At 47.0% G+C, this 20,934-nt stretch overlaps 1 protein-coding gene and 1 long non-coding RNA gene across 5 annotated transcripts in view; one reads left to right on the forward strand and one right to left on the reverse strand.

Annotated features, from left to right (window-relative positions):
- RAB37 (RAB37, member RAS oncogene family) overlaps positions 1-18,673 on the forward strand; it is a 69,345-nt gene extending 50,672 nt beyond the window's left edge. For 3 of the 4 annotated variants that reach the window (XM_083487268.1, XM_083487271.1, XM_083487270.1), the window contains 7 exons: positions 3,872-3,913; positions 4,714-4,780; positions 5,863-5,915; positions 7,831-7,896; positions 10,495-10,551; positions 11,175-11,251; positions 13,175-16,479. In XM_083487268.1, coding sequence (XP_083343394.1) covers positions 3,872-3,913; positions 4,714-4,780; positions 5,863-5,915; positions 7,831-7,896; positions 10,495-10,551; positions 11,175-11,251; positions 13,175-13,280 — 468 coding nt within the window. In that variant the 3' untranslated portion in view covers positions 13,281-16,479. Of the gene's footprint in view, positions 1-3,871; positions 3,914-4,713; positions 4,781-5,862; positions 5,916-7,830; positions 7,897-10,494; positions 10,552-11,174; positions 11,252-13,174 lie in introns of all 4 variants that reach the window. The other variant, XM_083487269.1, reaches the window with a different exon arrangement.
- Positions 1-20,934, reverse strand: part of LOC310699462 — a 222,481-nt gene that overhangs the window by 91,490 nt on the left and 110,057 nt on the right. The window lies entirely within an intron of this gene.

The following is a 20,934-nucleotide window of genomic DNA, read 5'->3' on the forward strand; positions in this document are numbered from 1 at the left end:
TGGAGGAGGCCCATGCACATGCGCACAATCTATTTCTGGTCCTCATCCAACCCGGAATTGCACCAGAAATAGCATGTGCGCACGTGTATGGGCACACGCTCCGACCCGCCGTGCAATCGGTGCTGGAGACACCAGCCTGAGGCACGGTAAGTTTGCTGACCCCTGCTCTATGTTGCAGTTCCAATGGAATGTTGAGGCCTCTGCACCTAGAATCAAAATGTTGTTGTTGTTTTAAATTCCCTGACACATGGCTGCAAGCCGCACAATTAACACAATGTGGAGCTCAGTCTTGAGATGAGAACAGGGCATGCCTAAATATTGCATGAGCGAGCCATGCATTTGTCCTATTCCACATGGCACAGGATTCCTGTACCTTGTTCTGGTGCCTCTAATGAATCTAAAGGAGCCCTCTCTGTCGAGCAGCAGCAGTCCTTCATGGAGCCTTCAGGCCCCACCCCAAGCCGGATGGAGAGAGGCAGGGCAGGGCCCTTCAGGCTCCCAGCAGGGAGTCCTGGGCAGTGGCAGCAGCATGCACCCACCAACATAAATCCTGGCTATTCCCATGCATATGATGACTAGGGGGTGCTTCCCATTACCATTCCTCAGAAAATTACTGTTTTTGTGAAGACAAAGGTACTGAATGGAAATGTTGCCTGAACTAGCTAGTCTTAGATGTGCTGTTTCTCATCATTCTCACTTCTCCCAGGATTGGTATCATCGGTTTGTATTATCTCGGCATTCTTTGGATGCATAATTTGGTATAGAAACGTAGAACATACAAAGGTGCCTTCTACAGTGGTACCTCGGGTTAAGAACTTAATTCATTCTGGAGGTCCGTTCTTAACCTGAAACCGTTCTCAACCTGAGGTACCACTTTAGCTAATGGGGTTTCCCGCTGTTGCCGCGCAATTTCTGTTCTCATCCTGAGGTAAAGTTCTTAACCCAAGGTACTATTTCTGGGTTAGCAGAGTCTGTAACCTGAAGTGTTTGTAACCCAAAGCATTTGTACCTCTGGTTGCGAACAGGACCCGTTCCGGAGCCCCGTTCACAACCTGAGCAGAACAGAACCCGTGTCTGCGCATCGCGATTTGCCACTTCTGTGTATGCGCGTGACATCATTTTGAGCATCTGCACATGCGCGAGCGGCAAAACCCGGAAGTAACCCATTCCGTTACTTCTGGGTCGCTGTGGGACACAACCTGTAAAGAATTAACCTGAAGCAAACGTAACAAGAGGTATGACTGTACTGAATCAAACGGTTGGCCCATATAGCTCAGTCTTGTCTACAGTGACTGGCTGCTGCTCTTGTGGGGGGGGGGCGTTCAGGCAGGGGAGATGTCTGGGATTGAACCCAAGACCTTCTGCACGCGAGGCAGATGCTCAGCCACTGAGCGATGTCCCGTCTCCACATTTTGTGAAACGCATTATGAGGAATGAGATATCGGAGTCATCCGTAATGTTGGCCTTGCAAGGCTTCACACTTCCACTTCTCTCATGCCTAGAAAGCATGAGTCTAAGCAGTTTTTTGCTCCTGTGCTTCCTAGACTTGGGTCCAAGCAGTTTTTGCCTTTGCGTCTGGAAGTGTGGATGAGACCAAAGAAGAGATAGTGATTTGGAAAGGTGTCTGGGTGCTACTTCACACCCCAAACAATGTTCGGGTTCTGATTCCACTTAAGAAGGGGGAGATCTTTTCACGCCATCCTCTGGGGGCTAAATCTGTGTCACGAAGGATATGTGGCTGTTGCGGACTCCCATGCAACTCTCCAGGAGCGTTGGGTAAAAGAAATGTGAGACTCGTTTAGCAAATGTCATCGTGAATTTCTGTTTAGATGAGGCTGGGGTTGCATCAGTCCCCATAACATGAAGTCAGGCCCTGTCTACCTAATCTATGGCTGCTTTCCAATAGCACGTGACTATAATATGCAGTGCAAGACTGCAAGCGTCTGGATCTATGCTGTTTTAGAGAAGGAGCTGTATTTTAGAAGATGATTGTCAGCCCCAGATTTGCCTTGTAACCCTAATGCGGGCGACGCAGAGGGGAATCTATGGGTGGCCTTATATCATGGATCATTGTTAATGCAAGAAAGAGAAAGCGGAGAATACCTTGTGACCAAACATCTCTTACAGGACTCGAGAACCACTTAAAGCAGCATGCTGAGCCCTAATGGTTTGCTTATATTATTTCCAGTGACTACGGAGAATGTTCTCACCGAGCTTTTCCGGTGCAGGACTGCATTGTTCTCAGTGGCTGCTGCTCATCTGGGCCAGAGTGGATCTGGTTCACCCAGGGCTACTGGGAATGATGTAGCTGGGGTAGCTGCGTAGAAAGGTTCCCACACCAAACGGCAGAGCGGTTTCCTGATCATAGCCTCAGTTAAGGCGACAGTGGCAGGCGAGCAAATGTGCCGTTCATCTGCAGATAAACTGATCAGATTTGCTCGCTGGCTTGTTTCCATTGCACAGTAATGTATCCTCCTGACTCCAGATCTCAATGCGTTGGTATCAGGCACCAGGAATCTGGGCATTCCTCTCCCCCAGAATAGGTGGCCTGGATGTGAGACTTTCTGTTTATATGGCCCCTTCTAGGATGTGCCATATGCCAGTTTATTCCACCCATCAAATTTGCAAGATACTTTTCACACAGCATGACTAGTGGCGCAGCAATAAAACTGCTAAGCAGAGTCTAGTGTGGTTTCAAACTGGATGGGGGACCTTGTGTTGAGATTCCTGCATTGCAGGGGGGTTGGACTAATATCCCTCTGAGAGCTTCCAACTCTCCTATGATTCTACTGTTTTTTAGCAGATTCTTCCCATCCTCAGTAGCTACAAATAAGCACCAACATTAGTTTGATGGAAGCAATTGATATTAACTGGGTTAATGCGTTGGGGTTAATGCATTGTTCTACACTTCCCTAGGGACACGGGTGGCGCTGTGGGTTAAACCACAGAGCCTAGGACTTGCCGATCAGAAGGCCAGCAGTTCGAATCCCCTTGACAGGGTGAGCTCCTGTTGCTCGGTCCCTGCTCCTGCCAACATAGCAGTTCGAAAGCACGTCAAAGTGCAAGTAGATAAATAGGTACCGCTCCGGCAGGAAGGTAAACGGCGTTTCCATGCGCTGCTCTGGTTCGCCAGAAGTGGCTTAGTCATGCTGGCCACAGGACCCGGAAGCTGTCTGCGGACAAACGCCGGCTCCCTCGGCCAATAAAGCGAGATGAGCGTCGCAACCCCAGAGTCGGTCATGACTGGACCTAATGGTCAGGGGTCCCTTTACCTTTACCTTTACACTTCCCTAACATTTATAAGTGTGATGGGGAACTTGCATCCTTCAGGATGTTGTTGGACTACAAATCCCATGAGCCTCAACCAGCATGGCCAAGTATCTGGAAGGGCAAAGGCTCCCCATTCCTAAGTTTATAAGAAATGACAACTGGTGGACTTGGGATAACGGTAACGACTGAGACGGTTAGCCTGTTCTTCATAGTGTTGGTCCTGTGCTTAATGGGAAGAATGCAACTCAGTTGCCTTATGCCATAGCAAGGTCATTCAATGGGGCACTGAACAATGGGGGCGCTGCTAGTGGCAAGATTCACCCTGCTGATCAAACCTCCCAGCCAATCAAAGCAATAACCGCCAGAGAGTCAGGGTGGTGTAGTGATTAGAGTCACTGTGTCTGTTCCTGTGAAACATTTATCTGTCTTTTAAACTTTTGAAAACTGGTATCTAGCCTGGAGCAATTCCCCTTCTGAAGACCATTAGGTGCATTTGTAAGGATTCCTGTGTCTAAAGGCAAAGGCAGAGCAGACTTTCCAGTTCCTGCCATTTATTCCGCTTTATACACTAGTGTGGTTTTATTTTTATTTTTTCTTTCAGAACAAAGTGGTGACCGTGGATGGGGTGAAGGTGAAACTGCAGGTAGGTCTCTTGAAATTACACTGATGTTGCGTATCACCTGAACTTCTTCCAAGTAAGGTAGAGGGATTTCGGCATGCACGTGGGTTGGTGTTTGTCCCTACTGGAGTTCAGCCTCCGTGCTAGCCATTTATGTGTAGTTTTATGAATTCTCATTATGTCGTTGATTGGGTACCCAATGATTCCTGATATATTATTCTCTGCCCACTGACCTTTTATTGCATTCATCTAAGGCGTCCCTCAGCCAGGGCACCACATGGGGAAAGCCCTGTTTCTCTTTGCAATTGAAAATCACAATGTCATATTAAATAATACATTGTATAAAACATGACCGAAGCAGAGACCACAAATAAAACACAACTTTTAAAACAAGTACCTGTGGGCCCCACAACCTTCGATCAGCCCCAGTGAGCATGGCAAATAGTTGTGGGTGATGGGAGCTGCAATCCAACAGCCTCTGGCCACAGGTTGGCCAGATTACATACCATCCAATTTCATCACTGTCTCAGTTTAATTTCTTGGTTTTGATTCATTTACCTGAGTGTACATCTGACCCTATATGCAGGTTTTCTAGGACATAGAACCCTGCAGGGTTCCACTCGATAGAACCCAGCAGAACCCTCTCCTTGCAAGGACCCATCCAGACCTTACCTGTGAAAATTTCTGTTCCGTTCCTTATCGTTTTGCTTCATTTGTGTATGTGTGTTTTCCCGCTACGCTGCCACTCGCTTGGCATTGGGGTTCCTGCTCATGCAATGTCATGAAGGTCTTTCTCGTGATTTACCAACTTTGCCTTGTTGCAGATCTGGGACACGGCAGGCCAGGAGCGGTTCCGAAGCGTGACTCATGCCTACTACAGAGACGCACAGGGTACGTCCTCCAGTTGGGTGTCTTGCATCGGAGCTGGTATTCTTAGCAGAGCAGCTCTTCGTTGCTAGAATCCAGTAATAATGCTATTATTATTATTATGGCACAGCTTGCAATTCGGCTGTAAAATGTGACCCCGTAATTTTCCATTAAAAGAATCGCAGGCAGCAAGGCTGGGAATGTGTCCCTGGCTGATAACCTTGACAAGTCGCTGCCAATCAAAGTATACCAGGAGTGGGGAACCTCCATTTCCCCTGTCCATGATGGACAGAATAATTGCCACACACAGGAAGAATAAGGATTTTGTTTGAGTGCCTCTGTTGTAGTTTCGTAAATCATTTAATGTGTCAATACGAATGGAAGTTGTTCATATTGCAGCTGTTGTATAAGGGATTGTTACCTTGAGTGGAGTGTAATTGAAATTAATAAGCTTTTGGATAAACAGCAGAATGTAACATTTGATGTAACAAACCAGAAATGGAAGTTGGGGGTAGTCAACAGGGAGGAGGGAAAGCAGAAAATGGATGTTAAATGATGATATTGAATAATTGTTATGAGAAAAGAAAATCAATAAAAATTATTTTTTAAAAAAGAAATTAATAAGCTTTTGGAACACAGAACTAAAGAAAATCACCAAACCATCAATTCTAGCGCACCGGGGCAGGGGATGGGACACACCTAAATTATATAGTTTGGTATATGAATGATTGGTATTAGTAATTGTATTATCATTTGGCATTGTTATAATGAGGCAATTATTGGACTGTAATTGAAAACTAATAAAAATTATTATAAAAAAGGAGTGGGGAAACTGTCCTTGAGTCCAGCCCCCATCAGACCCGACCGATTGGCTACACTGACAGGGGTTCATGGAAGCTGGAGTCTGACAACCTCTGGAGGGTGGCAGGTTCGCTGTCCCCAGAGTCTCTTTGTGAACCACTTTGAGGTCCTTTTTACAATGAAGCAGTGTATAAATTTGTAAAATGAATATAATATACTGGGGTACACGGACCAGTGGTTTGACTTGGAATAAAACATGATCATTTTGGGGGAGGGACTCAAACGTTTTTCTTTTTGTCTTGCAGCCCTCCTCCTCCTCTATGACATCACCAGCAAAATGTCCTTTGATAATATCCGGGTGAGTGTTTAACGTCTGCATTTGAACCACGTGATCCGGTGCTAAAGTATGATGATCCCACAGCCCTTGCTTATCCCGACTTGCCCACACCTTCCTCTGCTCATCAAAGCAACAAGATAAGAGCTCAGGGTTGCCAGCTAGCCAGAAAAGGAAAGGGAAATCCCAGCCTAGGCTGCTTTTGTATCAGCCCCGCAGTTTGATGTGCAGAACACAACAGGAGCTTTTCACAGCGAGGAGATAAAACTTTATCACCTTCACATCAAAGGGCTGAGCAAAGCATAGCTGCAGTTGAAAAGCTGGTAATTCTTTAGGAACTTGATTGGGCAGCTTGCAGTCTCAATTATATATAGGGGAGTTGAGGAAGGAGGACAGGAGAAAGGATAGTGGGGCAAGCAGTGGAAAGATATTCATTTGTTTCTGTTACACATACTTAGAGTTGCTTGAAGGTGGGGTACAGGGATTCAGGCAGGAGAGTGGGGAACCTTTTTGGCTCCAGGGGCCAGATCCTTATCAGATCCCAGCATCATGGGTCAAATCGCCTTACGGAAGGTGATTGGGTGCTTTGAAGTCCCCGTTTTGGGACTTCAAAGCACCGCATGCAGCCCAGGCATAAGGTGCGTTAGGGTTTTCCCTGCATGGAGCTCATTCATGGAGCCAACTCGGCAGGCTTTGCCTCTACCTGCTTTCCCCTACCAATGGACAATAGGCTCCAGATTGTGCATTGCAGCCACATGATGACAGCTGTGGAGCAGGTCTGTGTGGCTTGAAATTGCTTTGCGAGCCAAATTTGAACCCTTGGTGGGCCCGTGAGCTAGAGATGCCTCCCCCTTGACTTAGGAGTCACCAGTGGGGCTAAATCCAAGCTTGGTCTTACAATGTAAGATAGGACAGTATGGCATTGGCTTTACTACCCTTGTATGTATTGGTTAGGATGAAGGAATGCCATTGAGGGCAACCTTACTTTGCCCCACTCCTTTAAGCAAAGCCCTCCTCCCTCAACACATCTGTCTAAAATAAAGGCTTAACAGTGCAAGCTATGCATGTCTAATCAGAAGCAAGCCCCACTGGGTTTCATGGGGCTTACTCCCAGGTAAGCAATTATGGAATTGCAGCCTGAATCCACTTATCATGATGCTGGTCCAGCCACTTAAAAGACTCTAGACCATGGTTCTAGTTACAGGTAGGTAGCCGTGTTGGTCTGCTGTAGTCAAAACAAAATAAAAAAATTCCTTCCAGTAGCACCTTAGAGACCAACTAGGTTTGTTACTGGCATGAGCTTTCGTGTGCATACACACTTCTTCAGATATCTTCAGGTAGATACTGGGATGCGGGTGGCACTGTGGGTTAAACCACAGAGCCTAGGACTTGCCGATCAGAAGGTTGACGGTTCGAATCCCTGCGACAGGGTGAGCCCCTGTTGCTTGGTCCCTGCTCCTGCCAACCTAACAGTTTGAAAGCACGTCAAAGTGCAAGTAGATAAATAGGTACCGCTCCGGCGGGAAGGTAAACGGCGTTTCCGTGCGCTGCTCTGGTTCACCAGAAGCAGCTTAATCATGCTGCCCACATGACCCAGAAGCCGTACGCCGGCTCCCTTGGCCAATAAAGTGAGATGAGTGCCGCAACCCCAGAGTCGGCTATGACTGGACCTAATGGTCAGGGGTCCCTTTACCTTTACTTTTTAAGGTGCTACTGGAAGGATTTTTTTTTATTTTGTATAGACCGTGATGAGGGGTGTGTGGCCTGTTGATATTATGTCAAATGTCAAGGCCCCATGGAACTCCCATTGCCCCATGTCTCGTTTCCCTCCAGCTCTCATTTATTGAACACAGTGCTTTGCCTCATGACATGACACACCACACTAAACTTTCTCTCTTCTCCCTCTTTCCCTTTCCCCACCCCCCATCCCTCTTAACAGGCCTGGCTTACAGAGATACACGAATATGCCCAAAAGGATGTGGTCATTATGTTACTAGGCAACAAGGTGCGTGTCATTTCCTGACAGGTGATGCAGACCTGCTCTTGCTTTGCAAATAGTTCCCCCTTTTTTCCCCTTGATGCTGAGCTATCTCCTCCTAGCGTTCTTTGCACAATCTTCTTCTGTGGTCGGCACATAATTGGAGGAATTCTTTATCCTGGCACCTCTTGGTTTTTGATAACTCCCTCCAGTGCTTGCTTTTCTTAAGTGAAGAGGCTTCTTTCTTCCACATGCACTGGGAGCCTTTCTGCCGCCATCCCTCGCTCTGTGTTTGCTCTTCCCAGTGGCAGAGGTGTGATTGGATTTCTGTATCTAATCCAGTAAGAGATGAAGAATAAAAGAGCCCTGTAGCATTTAGCACAAGTTGTTGTGGTGAAAGCCCCATCATTCTGCCCAGACACTGAGGTCCAGCGCCAAGGGCCTTCTGGTGGTTCCCTCACTGTGAGAAGCCAAGTTACAGGGAACCAAGCAGAGGGCCTTTTCGGTAGTGGCACCCGCCCTGTGGAACGCCCTCCCACCAGATGTCAAAGAGAAAAACAACTACCAGACCTTTAGAAGACATCTGAAGGCAGCCCTGTTTAGGGAATCTTTTAATGTTTAATAGGTTATTGTATTTTAGTGTTCTGTTAGAAGCTGCCCAGAGTGGCTGGGGAAGCCCAGCCAGATGGGTGGGGTATAAATAATATATTATTATTATTATTATTATTATTATTAGATGCATCAAGTGGCATCTTAAATTGGCAGTTCTCACTTAGAAGTGCTTCTGGAAGATTTTGTAGCTCTGTCACCTGTATTCCTAGTTAGGCAAGCAGAGGATGACCTCAGGGCAGGTGGAAGAATCACCGCAGGAACAGCAAACCCCATGATAGCATGCCAAAATTATTTTGTGAATTGGACTTAAAAGTGTACTTCCAAAATGCAACATTTCTTGAATCCATTAGATAAAGAGGGGTTGTTAGATAAAATAACCAACAGATAGAAAACGGCCGATATTTTAGTGCCCTTTTTAATATAATGCCCTTTTAAAATGTGTTGTGGAATTGGGGCAGGGATTATTGGGTCATCTTGGTTTTTAATTTTTATGTATTTTGTGCTTTTTATATTGCAATTTTAATGCTGTGAACTGCCCCGAGATCTACAGGTATACAATTTTTAATTGTGATGATGATGATGGATTGGGTACAGAAGCTCCCTTTATGATGAGTTTAAAGCATGCAATTAAGTATAGAGAGGAGTGGAAACAAGAAATGGAATACTGTATAACATACATGAGACACCTTTGCATGTAGTTACTGTTGTGTTTGTATGCATTCTATTGGCCTTGGAAACTTCCTGGCCAAGACCAACCAGCAGAGGGCGCCCAACACTGGAGGCGTCTACCAGTGGCTATTCAGCAGGCCATCACTCACTTTATCTGAAAGACACTAAGGAACATACGGACGTCCAAAGTTCTGCCAAAATCCTATGTCTGACTATATGGATTCCATCTCTGCAAAGGCACAATCCGAAAATGACTCTGGGCATATTGTGTGCCACATAGCCGAGGTGCTCATGTGCTGCAGACATAAATCAGTTTTATCATTATCGGTTAATTTTTCACAGAAGTGCACCTGTTATCTTTAGAAACAAGCAGAAGCATCAGCCCTCATGTCAGCATTGCCCTCTGTTGGCGGAGTCAGCACTAGGCAAGCCTTTGCATGTCAGACGGGCTTGCCAGATCTCAGCGGACCACACACCTGGCCTCTCGGCAGCAGCATCACTCTTGGGTACCAGGATGCTGTGGAGTCAGGGAAGCAGGAAGTTTGGCTGCACCAGCAGGGGCAATGGTCTCTCATCTCCACCATGCTGACTTTGCCACCACCCTGCCCCACATCATCCCTGTACCCAGCAATGGCACCGCTGCCAAGAGGTCAGGTCCACAATGGCACATCTCCCAGCCAAGCCACTCCTCCCAGATATTGCAGCAGCAACAGCACAGGAGCACCTTCCAGTGGCTTCTTCCCTTGCCACAAGAACTGTGTGTGCTGGGCTGGTCACATGAGTTATTCCTAGATTTCTTTCCCTCCTGTCCCTCTGGGCGGCAGGGATCTGTGTAATTGTCTCTGCTCACTAGACCTAACCCTGACTTCAGTGGCATGAGAACAAGCCTCCTTGGGCTGCCGCCGCTGTGCTTAGCAGTGTTTCTCAAACCGGGGTCTCCGGCTGATGTTGGACTACAACTCCCATCATCCCCAACTGCTAGGGATGATGGGAGTTATAGTCCAACAATATCTGGGGGACCCAAGTTTGAGAAACACTAGCTTATTGTATTGTTTCTGCAGGAAGGGAGGTGGTCTAGTATATCAAAGCTATAGATAATAAGATCAGAGAGGACACTTCTGTTGGAGGTAAGACCTACTCAGGTGAAGAAGTCACTACTCTTCTGGGGTGGCCATGTCCAACTGCCATTTATTGATTTATCCAAATAATAGAATCCACCAGGAGGGCAGACCTGGGTACTTCCCATCAAAAGATCCCAAGGAGCAGCCAGTTTCCTAGAGGTTTGATCTGTTGGCGACTCTTCTGATCCTATCTCTTCTTGAATATCTTCCCTTTTGTTGGCAGGCCGATGTGAGCAGCGAGAGAGTGATAAGAACAGAAGATGGGGAATCATTAGCCAGGGTGAGTGAACTAATGCAAGAACCACTTGTGCCTCGGACTGGACTGCCGGTGTGGACCCTGTGGTGCTGAGCCAGCTTCTTAAAGAGACAGTTCACTAAAATGCGATATTTCCAAACACACCCACACCCCTTAAGGTGAAAGTTGGGGGGGGTAGACTCCAAGGTTCCCTTGCCTCCCCTTCCCTCCAGAAACAACATAGAAGTGACTGATTTCTCTCACTGAGGGTGAAAAGAAGCCGAGAATAAACAATAAGAAATATCTCGCTGCTTAGAAGTGTGCAACTGCTGCACTGGCTGAAGAAGCCCCTTCCCAGACAGAGCATGGCAGCTGGCAAAGGGCTGGTGTTCAATCATTTCTGATATTTTGAATCACTATGTTTGGATCGAGTTAACTGTGTGACGAATTTGTTTGTTTGCCTTTATATACTAGTGTGTTGCCGATATGGCTATAGCGTCTGTTAACGTTTGCTAGCTTTTAATTCTGTAGTTGCTACCATTGAGTTGCTGGGGAAGCGGGATACAATATTGAATTAAATAAAAGGGCGGGGGGTGGAATTCTCCACGGCAAGGATTTACCAGGTTTGCTTGCAAGATCTCCTCAATATTTATCCACTTTCTCCTCAGGAATATGGAGTGCCTTTCATGGAGACCAGTGCGAAGACTGGCATGAACGTGGAGCTGGCGTTTCTGGCCATTGCAAAGTGAGTAACAGGCTGTAGTCCGTTTGCTTCTGCTTCCTGGAATTAGCCGGTAGCAATAAGAGAGAAACAGACCACCTTGCTGTCAGATTATCAGGTTCTGCCATGAGATGTTGTTGTAAACAAAAATTGCCCTATTCCCCTATGGGGTATCCAAGAGCCCATATAGAGTCCTTACATAGGTTCCCTATTGGTAAAGGTAAAAGTAAAGGTACCCCTGCCCGTACGGGCCAGTCGTGTCCGACTCTGGGGTTGCGTGCTCATCTCGCTCAAGAGGCCGTGAGCCGGCACCGTCCGAGGACACTTCCGGGTCACGTGGCCAGCGTGACGAAGCTGCAGCTGGCGAGCCAGCACCAGCGCAGCACACAGAAATGCCATTTACCTTCACGCTATAAAGCGGTCCCTATTTATCTACTTGCGCTTAAGAGTGCTTTCGAACTGCTAGGTGGGCAGGAGCTGGGACCGAACAATGGGAGCTCACCCCACTGCGGGGATTCGAACTGCCGACCATATGATCGGCAAGTCCTAGGCACTGAGATTTTACCCACAGCGCCACTCGCATCCCCTCCCTATTGGTAGGAGAGAATAACAGAGGCCAACCAGAGAATATTGAGAAGCAAAGCAGCTAGTAAGCCTGATCTTTATTGATCTGTTGCAACAGGGTGTTCCCCTCACCCGCAGGAGAGAGGAGGAACCAAGAAAAATGGCGCGCAAGGCCTTATAAAGACTTTTGAAATTGCCACCCTGTAGCTCAAGACCACCCCCAGAAACATCATACATACATCACAGAAAAGGCGGTCTTAAAACAGAAATTTGAATGTTGTTTTTCTCCTGTCGTTGTTTATCTCCTGTCTGGCAGGTTACTTGATTGGATTGCCTGGGTAGCCCGGCCACTCTTTTGTAATGATAAATATTTAGTTCCTGGGCCAGGTCACAGGCTCACACCCTATTCAAACACAGACGTACCCTTAAGACAGGATTTGTGAGGAAAGAGACAATGAGAGGTTTCCCACTTTGACCTTGCAGAGAAAACATTTGCTCAGTTTGGGAATCAAAATGGTTTCAGGTCGGTCTTCCTGTGCTGATCTATGTACGTGCTTGGTTGGTACACTTATGAACATTACCATATATCTAAGACCTCAAAATTCCTATCACAATATGTTGGCCAAGTGGACTGAGGTGGCATTCATTTCTGTGGTCTAGAGCAGCATTCCTCAGACTGGTGCACCCCAGATGCTGTTGGACGCCAACTCCCATCAGAATGGCCAACGTGAATGATGGCCAGGAATGATGGGAGTTGTAGTCCAACGACATGAGCCAGGAGCCAGGTTGGGGTGGGGAAGGTTGGTCTAGCATATCCAAACAGCAGGAGCAGCCAGGGCACTGCTGCAGACCTGGCCTCCCAACAACAGCATCGCTGCTGGGTACCAGGGATAAGGTCAGGGAGGTGTGGATACAGCAGCAGAACCAATCCTGCGCTTCCACTGGTGTGCTCAAAGCACCCCAACCTCCCTGCTGCCTCCCTGTACACACAGACACACACACCTTGGTATACAGCAGCGATGTCACTGCCAGGAGGCCAGGTCTGCAGCAGCACCTCTCTGTGCCAGTGATGTGGCCAGTCGCCCTATTAGACTGCCATTGACGTACGTAAATCAAGGGATGACTTGCAAGCTCAGTGGCAGGTCGCAGGTCCAATCATTGGCACCTCCAGGTAGGGCTGGTCTGAAACCCTGGAGAGCTTCTCCAGTCCTCCAGAACTGAGCTTGATGGACCAATTGTCTGGCTCAGTGGAAGGCAGTGCCCTTTGTTCTTATCTGATGCAAGGCTTCCACAGGCCAAGTTGCTTGTTTCTCTGGGCAGGGGGGGACCCTTCGGCGGAAACAGCCCCTGAGTGGTGTGTTTTTTTTGCTCTTACACTTCCAGAGAGCTCAAGCAACGAGCCGTCAAGCAGCCAGAGGAGCCCCGGTTCCAAATCCACGACTATATAGAGTCTCAGAAGAAGAGGAGCAGCTGCTGTACCTTCCTTTGAGGGAGGAGGAGGAGGACACAAGGGAAGCCCGTGGAACCCCCAGTGCACAGCAAAAGAGGTCAAGAAGCTGAACTGGCACCTTGGCAGCAACGCCGGGCAGGAGCTGTGTTGCGGACGCTCTCCAAAGACAATCCTTTTTAGAGAATTCCGTTTCCAGGTTCCAAATGAGGTCATGCCTGCCGTTGCGGGTGTGTGTGCACTTGCAGGCATGCGTGAAGAAGGGGGTGTGTGTGAGAGAGAGAGAGTGAGTGAGTGTGTGGTTATGCACAAAGTGTTACTTCAAAGGCCAAATGCACTCGAGTTCAGGACCGGCCGACCTGTGCTCAAAGTGGAGCTGGTCAGGATCTGTAATATCGCCCAGGCCTAGTCTTTGCAAGGAATTGGCCTGGACTCAAGATTCCTGGACAGAGCATCATGGCTTATTTAGACAGGGCCACCTCTCCCAGGCCAGCAGGACTGAGCTAGGTTGCCCTCAGATGCAGAAGCAGGCTCTGCGCAGAGGGAGGTGTCCTTTGGCAATGTCCGTAGGAGTGTTTTGGACGAGGTCCGGCTGAGCTAAAGGGTTAATTTAATAGCAGTGACATGACTGGCCGGGGGGGGGGGGGAGACTGCAACCCTTTTGCTTCCCCTAGAAAGGTGACGCTTTAGATGTTAAAATGAAACTAGCAGGAGTGTCCAGTAAAGAAAAAGTAGACACATTTCCTTTGACCTCTGGCTCTTTCCTGCTGCCCACACCCAAAGATCCTGCAGTCAGGGCTGCCTTCCTTCTCCTCCCTTCCTCCCTCTGCCCCAAGGAAAGGACTGAGGGATCCAAGTATTATTCCTAGTGTGCCTGTTACGTCAGGAAAATGCTGCCAACACCGGTTGGTTTGGAAGAGAAATCACTCTGTGCGAATATATCTGTTACTGGCTAGAAACAAAGGAAAGCTTTAGAACGCTCGACTCTGCTTTTCGTTCCGGTCAAACCAAGATCCTCTGCCAAAGTGAAGCCTAGTAAGTTGAAAGGTAGCAGAATGGGGAGAAAAGTTGTCTCCCTCTGTTCCAGCCTTGGCCAACCCAGTGCCCTGCAAATGTCTTGAACTACAACTCCCATCAGCCTCAGCCGCTGAGAGTTTCAGTCCAGCAGGTCACCAGGTTGGCCAAGGCTGCTCCGTTAAGACGCACAAGTTGGCTACTTCAGAGGCTGTCTGCTTTGGAAAGTGGTGGAGCATTCTATGGTGATTCCCCCCACCCTGGGCTCCTTCAATTTCTTGCAAGCAGGGCCTGGTTTCTGGAAGAGAAGCACAAGTTCATACCAGCCAAGCAGCGCTGCTGAAAGAATAAGCCCCCAGAGATCTATATTTGGGCCCATGCAATACTTGTCCATCTTGTACAAACTCCCACCATTCCATGCAGCATGGTGTCAGAAGTCTCCACCGGTGTGATCCAGAGGTGTTTTCAGGAATCATACCTTACAGCGGGGATAAGGAACCTGTGGCTTTCCAGATGTTGGTCGATTACAACTCCTGTCGTCCCCAACCATTGCTCTTACTGGGTGGGGACGACAGGAACTGGAGCCCTCCCCCTTCCTTATTCATATAAGAGGAGTGCTCTTGTAGCTCAAATATAGCTGTAGACAACAGAAGCAGCTAATCCACACAAAGCAATAGTTGTGATTCTTATGTTCCTAGATTCTTATGCGATCCAAAGACCCCTGTGTGCAGTTGAGGCCTGGCCACATGCATGTTCGTTTTGAAGTGTGTGCCACTCAGTTCAGTGGGATATATTCCTAGTGAATGGGATATATTCCGCACTTCCCTTTCCTCCGCGCATTCCAGGCATGGCCCATGCTTTAAAGCTCTGCATCCTTTATTTTATTTTATTTTGCTTCAGAGCGTCCCTGTGAAAACTCACTCTTTAAAGCTCAATCAGAGCAAACAGCAATCTGCAGGAAACCCAAATTTCCATTGGTCGTGCGGTAAGTGGGTTTTCTTGGGGAAAGCTCTGGAGCAAAAAAAACCCAACAACCCACAAACCCAAGAGTGCTCAGTCACAGAGCTTTAAAGCACAGACCTATGCCTGGAATGGGCAGGGCAAAAGACAACTGTGGATAAGCCCTGAGTGGACTGCAGCCTCACTTGATTTCAATAGGATTTTAGTATGCTGAGCACTTTTGCCATATTCTATGCAATGCAGCCTAACATGTCTTCTTGCCACATGCGTCATGCTCATATTTCCTTAGCTCTGCTTTCTGGAAATACTTCACTGGTGTATGTTGTGTTTAAATTGATGTGGCACAAACCCTTAGGCTGTTGAAGAATTTCTCGTGTCTGGGTTCTCACGTTTTGGTTTCTGCATTTGGAACGTGGCTGTCATTGCTGCTAATCACCCCAAAGGCAACGTATGAGTTGATTTCCCCATTCCCCATCCCCTTCGGTCCTCTTCTATAAAATGTGGATTCCTAAATCAGTGTGGATTGCCACTGGACCAGACAAGAATTCTCCATGGTCTGCCATGTTGGTTACATGCTGCTGCTTGGAGGTAGATGCAGTCAGTACCTTGGGAATAAATGGAGACTGTTAGCCCCACGAAAGAGCTGCTTCTCTGAATGCCTTTTGATTCATTCTCTTGGTGCCATGCATAGCCTACCAACAGTGCTAGTGCCCATATTTTTATTGGGTGGATGGGGGGTGTCAAGGAAGGCACCCTCAGTAATGCCCCCTTAACCTGGAAGGAGTGGGGGATAAAAACAGAACATTCTTCCTGTGTCCCACAACCCCTTCTTTGGTGCTCCGTGTAGAGTAAAAACAGTGGCGCCATGGCCCAGACTCAGAGCTGGCAGATCCTATGCTGTACTTGGGAGCCCAACCCATCGTTTAATTTAGGGCTGAAGGTAGTAAAGTGGACTTTGCACCAAAAAGCTTCAAAGTAATGACTGTAAATATGTCAAGGAAAAAGCACAATGAAGCCGCTGGGAGGAAAATTGCAGGAAAATTATTGTCTGCTTTAGGGGCTGCTCATGCGTTATTATTTTTCTTCCAACCAAAGATCCACCTTTGTTTGTAAGGCAGCAGGAGCACCTTTTTAGCTGGCTAGAAGCTTCCTCCTAATTGATTTATACCCGGCCTCTGCAACTCACAGTCTACCAAGTGCAGCCCATGAATGTTGTGGCCAGCTAGTTGCTTGACAAGGTGGGCATTAAATACAGGGGATGCTATTATGTCCTGGGTAAGTTGTTTATTTTTACACACCTGATGCATACACACAGCCAAAAAGACACCTCCGTTGTGATACACGAGTTAAAACAGAATTTTGTTTCCATGTTCTAAAAAACAAAATGTAAAGCCCTTAGTTTTGCTTGCCCTTTTGGATCTCTGCATGTGGAGACCATTCTTACCGACCACCCCCAAGGCGGTAGACTCCTGAGGAAGCGGGACAATTGCCTTTACAGTGACGGCTGGACAGGAGCATCAAGTCTACCCTAAACTGAATCTTCTTGGGAGGATTTTGTCTCAACTTGTATTTATTCGTAGAAAGAGGACCCCCCCCCCATTTCTCCATTTCTAAAGCTCCTCAATTATAATGCCAATCACAGAAATATAGACACAACAGGTAGGCTAATAACTGTTAAAGCATATATAATAGAATAATTATATCATCCAAAAAGTAGAAATAAATCTATTAGACTTTTTGAATGATATCATTATTCTATTATATATGCTTTAACAGATATTAGCCTACCTGTTGTGTCTATATTTCTGTGAATGGTTCTCAGTTATAATGCCATCATTCCGTAAGGGATGAACCAGACACTACAGGAATATGTAGAGATAGACATCCCATCCCATGGTTTCATACTATCCGTCTCCTGCTTGAGCCCCACCGACTTAGTACAGTGGTACCTCAGGTTAAGTACTTAATTCGTTCCAGAGGTCTGTACTTAACCTGAAACTGTTCTTAACCTGAAGCACCACTTTAGCTAATGGGGCCTCCTGCTGCTGCCGCGCCACTGGAGCACAATTTCTGTTCTCATCCTGAAGCAAAGTTCTTAACCCGAGGTACTATTTCTGGGTTAGTGGAGTCTGTAACTTGAAGTGTATGTAACCTGAAGTGTACGTAACCCGAGGTACCACTGTAATTTGTAAGCAGAGGCTATCTTGCATTCAGTGGATGTGATAGGCCATTAATCAAAATACAACCAAAATCACACAAATCCTCAGAATTTAAACAATCTAGCTACCTCCCATTCTATCAGGGACATGTTTTGCATTCAGAGAATCCTACATTCAATCTGTATTGCGGGAGTGGCTAATCACTGGGCCTCCAAATGTTCTTGGACTCCATTATGATGGTGGTGGTGCTGGTGCTGGCAAAATGTTTATTCCAAAATGTTATTTTGCTACACATCTTTAAAAACAAACAAAATTATTTCCAGAACAATTTTGGGGTGGATTCTGTATCACAGGACAGCCCTATGCAGAGAGAGCACATTATAATTGTCCATGTTCCTGGTGCATGGAACACTGTGGCTAAGCTAATCTTATTCAGGAATAGCCATAGCTGGTAGACAAGCCAGAGCAGAAAATGGGCACTGTGCCGCTGTGGCTACTTGGGCCTCCAGTGACAAGGTGCAATCAAGGAGCACACCTAGACTATGCACCTGGGGTGGCAAAACCTTCCAGAAAGAAGTCTGTCACCCAGTCCCCAAACCCAGGAACCACCAAACCATAACACCTGCATCTTTCCCCCAGATCACTGGCCCCACTGGCTGGGGCTAAAGAGAATGAGAGTCCAACAACATCTGGAGGGCCAACAGGTTAGTCACCCCTGGTCTTAGCATACCCAGTTGAAGAATCTCTAATAGCAAGGTTAAGCATGACCTTTGTCTGTGACCCTGAAGATCCATTGCTTGTTGGGAGTAGGCTATCCTCAGCTAGGTGAACCTATGCTCCGATTTCAGCAGCAGCTGCTCAATACAGCTTGATCATTCAGTTTTTAAAAGCCTATGCATCATTCATTGCTGTGGCCCTAGAAAGAAGAAAGCAGGAAGAAATAAAGGTGAACTTGGTTGGGATATTCATAACTTCAGTCCCATTGGTTTCAACAGGAACTAAGTTCAACTAACTTAGTCTCGACCCACTCCATGGATGGTTCAAATTACTTGTGCACAACTTCCTTGTAGCTTTGCTTTTAGGGTAATAAAGAGTCCAGTGTCTACCGGATGATTCATAGTAAAAATTTGTGGTTTTAAGTTGGAGCAGTGAATAACACAAGCTCCCTGCTTTGCTTGTGTGGGCGCTGCATTTCCTTTCTGTATCTGTACAGAATGCAAATACTTCTACTTTTTCTTTCCCAATATCAGAGTCATTGACCGTCCAAAGGCATAAAATGAAAAACAAATAATATGTAATAGAGCATTTGAATGCTTCATTGTCTCAGTACCATTTCCTGATTCAGCCAAACCTATCCATGTTTTGATATCATGGGTATTATTATTTTTTAACACCATAATTGCACTGTAGATAACGGTGCATTGCTTCTAATGCAGAACCTATTATATACTGGAGAATCTTGACTACATTGGCCCTTGTTTTTAAAACAGACTGTATTCAGGTCCTCATGATTACTCAGAAAAGACCTAAAACACGTAGGCAGCTGGCACTAAAGCAGGGGTAGGGAACCTTTTCTGACTGGTGGGCTAGATGGTCATTTCTCCACTCCTTGGCAGGCTGAGTTTGACAGAGAGGCAAGGCCATCCAGGTATTAATCACTTGACATCACTATGACATTGGGTGATTTTGCACTTTGAAGTTCCAGTTGCTGGGACTTCAAAGCACAGCTCTGTTTGAGGCCTCAAACAGGAGCAAGGGCAAGTGGGCTGTCTGAAAGCCCCTTCCTTGTTTGAGCCTCTGTTTTTTTGGAGAAGGAGGGACACGGGTGGCGCTGTGGGTTAAACCACAGAGCCTAGGACTTGCCGATCAGAAGGTCGGCGGTTCGAATCCCCGCGACGGGGGGAGCTCCCGTTGCTCGGTCCCTGCTCCTGCCAACCTATCAGTTTGAAAGGACACCAAAAAGTGCAAGTAGATAAATAGGTACCGCTCCAGCAGGAAGGTAAACAGCGTTTCCGTGCACTGCTCTGGTTCGCCAGAAGCGGCTTAGTCATGCTGGCCACATGACCTGGAAGCTGGTTCCCTCGGCCAATAAAGCGAGATGAGCGCCGCAACCCCAGAGTCGGCCACGACTAGGCCTAGTGGTCAGGGGTCCCTTTACCTTTACCTTGTGCAGCCAGTGCTTCTGAAAGGCAGCTTTTCTCCTCCACTCTCCATCACTTGACGGGAAAGGAAAAAAGTAAGTGCTTTTCCAAGGGGGGGAAATGGAGCTGCTTGCTTTGACTGTGCATTCCTCAGCCAACAAGTGGAGGGGTAAATCCTTGAAGCTGGCCCATTGGCTGATGTCATGTGTGATGTCTCCCCAGGGCAGGCTGCCATAGGCCTGCACACAAAGGTTCTTCATTCTGTACTAATATCTCAGCCACCAGAGTAGATTGGGGGGGAGGGGTTATGTGGTCCATGGAAAAGACACGCATTTAACCATCAAGCCCACGTTCTCTCTATGGCTATCCTAAGTCCTATTGTCACGGCTGATCGAAGACCAAATGTCACCTCCGGAGAGAAGCAACTTCAGCACCTTCTCCTCCATTTGTTAAGAATGATATAAATAGCCTTTTATAATTGCACAATAAAATCTGGCTGAGAACGTTCTAGGAGCCTAGAGAAAAATGGAAGGACGAAGGAAAGTCTGGACATCTCCACATGATTCTACAAAGGTTCAGAACATTCTAGAAGATTAGGGAAAAAATGAGTCAATGCAGAAGATGTAAAACATGCTACTTAAAACATTCTGATCCCCCTTTTGTTGCTAATAACAGAAGTTTGATACTTAAAAGTTTCGTGTTTAGTGACTAATGGGGCATCAATATTACAATCACCTTAATTTTTTACGGCAGGTCAAAAAACCACAATGTTAATGCAATCCTGGAAACAGTTCAGTACCGCCAGCTTAACATATAAATGAAAACTATTTGCTGTGCTCTATTTGTTGGAGCTAGTAAGTGGATGACTTAGGTGGCGCATCCCAAGGCCTCCTCCTTGGTTGCTTCCTGTTCAATCCAGGCCTGCCTATTGTCTTAAATGTCTTGTTCCTGCACTCCCGTGGGCCCACAGGATCCCATGAATCTCAGCAGCCATTCTCCTAAAGAATGGAGGGGGAGGGGAAATGGGAAAGTTCTACATATTTGTAAAAAGCAAATGGAACAAAAGATGCAAACCTCGATGCAGCTGCATTTAACTGAGCGGCAGAGGTGCTCTACAGAGCAGTTTGCAGAACTGCTCTTTGAAACATCTCTTTCTTCCATTAAACAGCTCTCCCAGGCTGCTTTCCACCTACAAAGCTTGCTCACTCCTCTGCCTGTCTGCCAGCTGTTCTGCTTATTGGCAGCCATGTGAACTACAACATGACAATACCATTACAGTGGTACCTCGGGTTAAGTACTTAATTCGTTCTGGAGGTCCATTCTTAACCTGAAACTGCTCTTAACCTGAAGCACCACTTTAGCTAATGGGGCCTCCTGCTGCCGCCACGCCGCCAGAGCACAATTTCTGTTCTCATCCTGAAG

This window comes from Podarcis liolepis (genome assembly GCF_965112155.1).
Source record: "Podarcis liolepis genome assembly, chromosome: 2".
Lineage (NCBI taxonomy): Eukaryota > Metazoa > Chordata > Lepidosauria > Squamata > Lacertidae > Podarcis > Podarcis liolepis.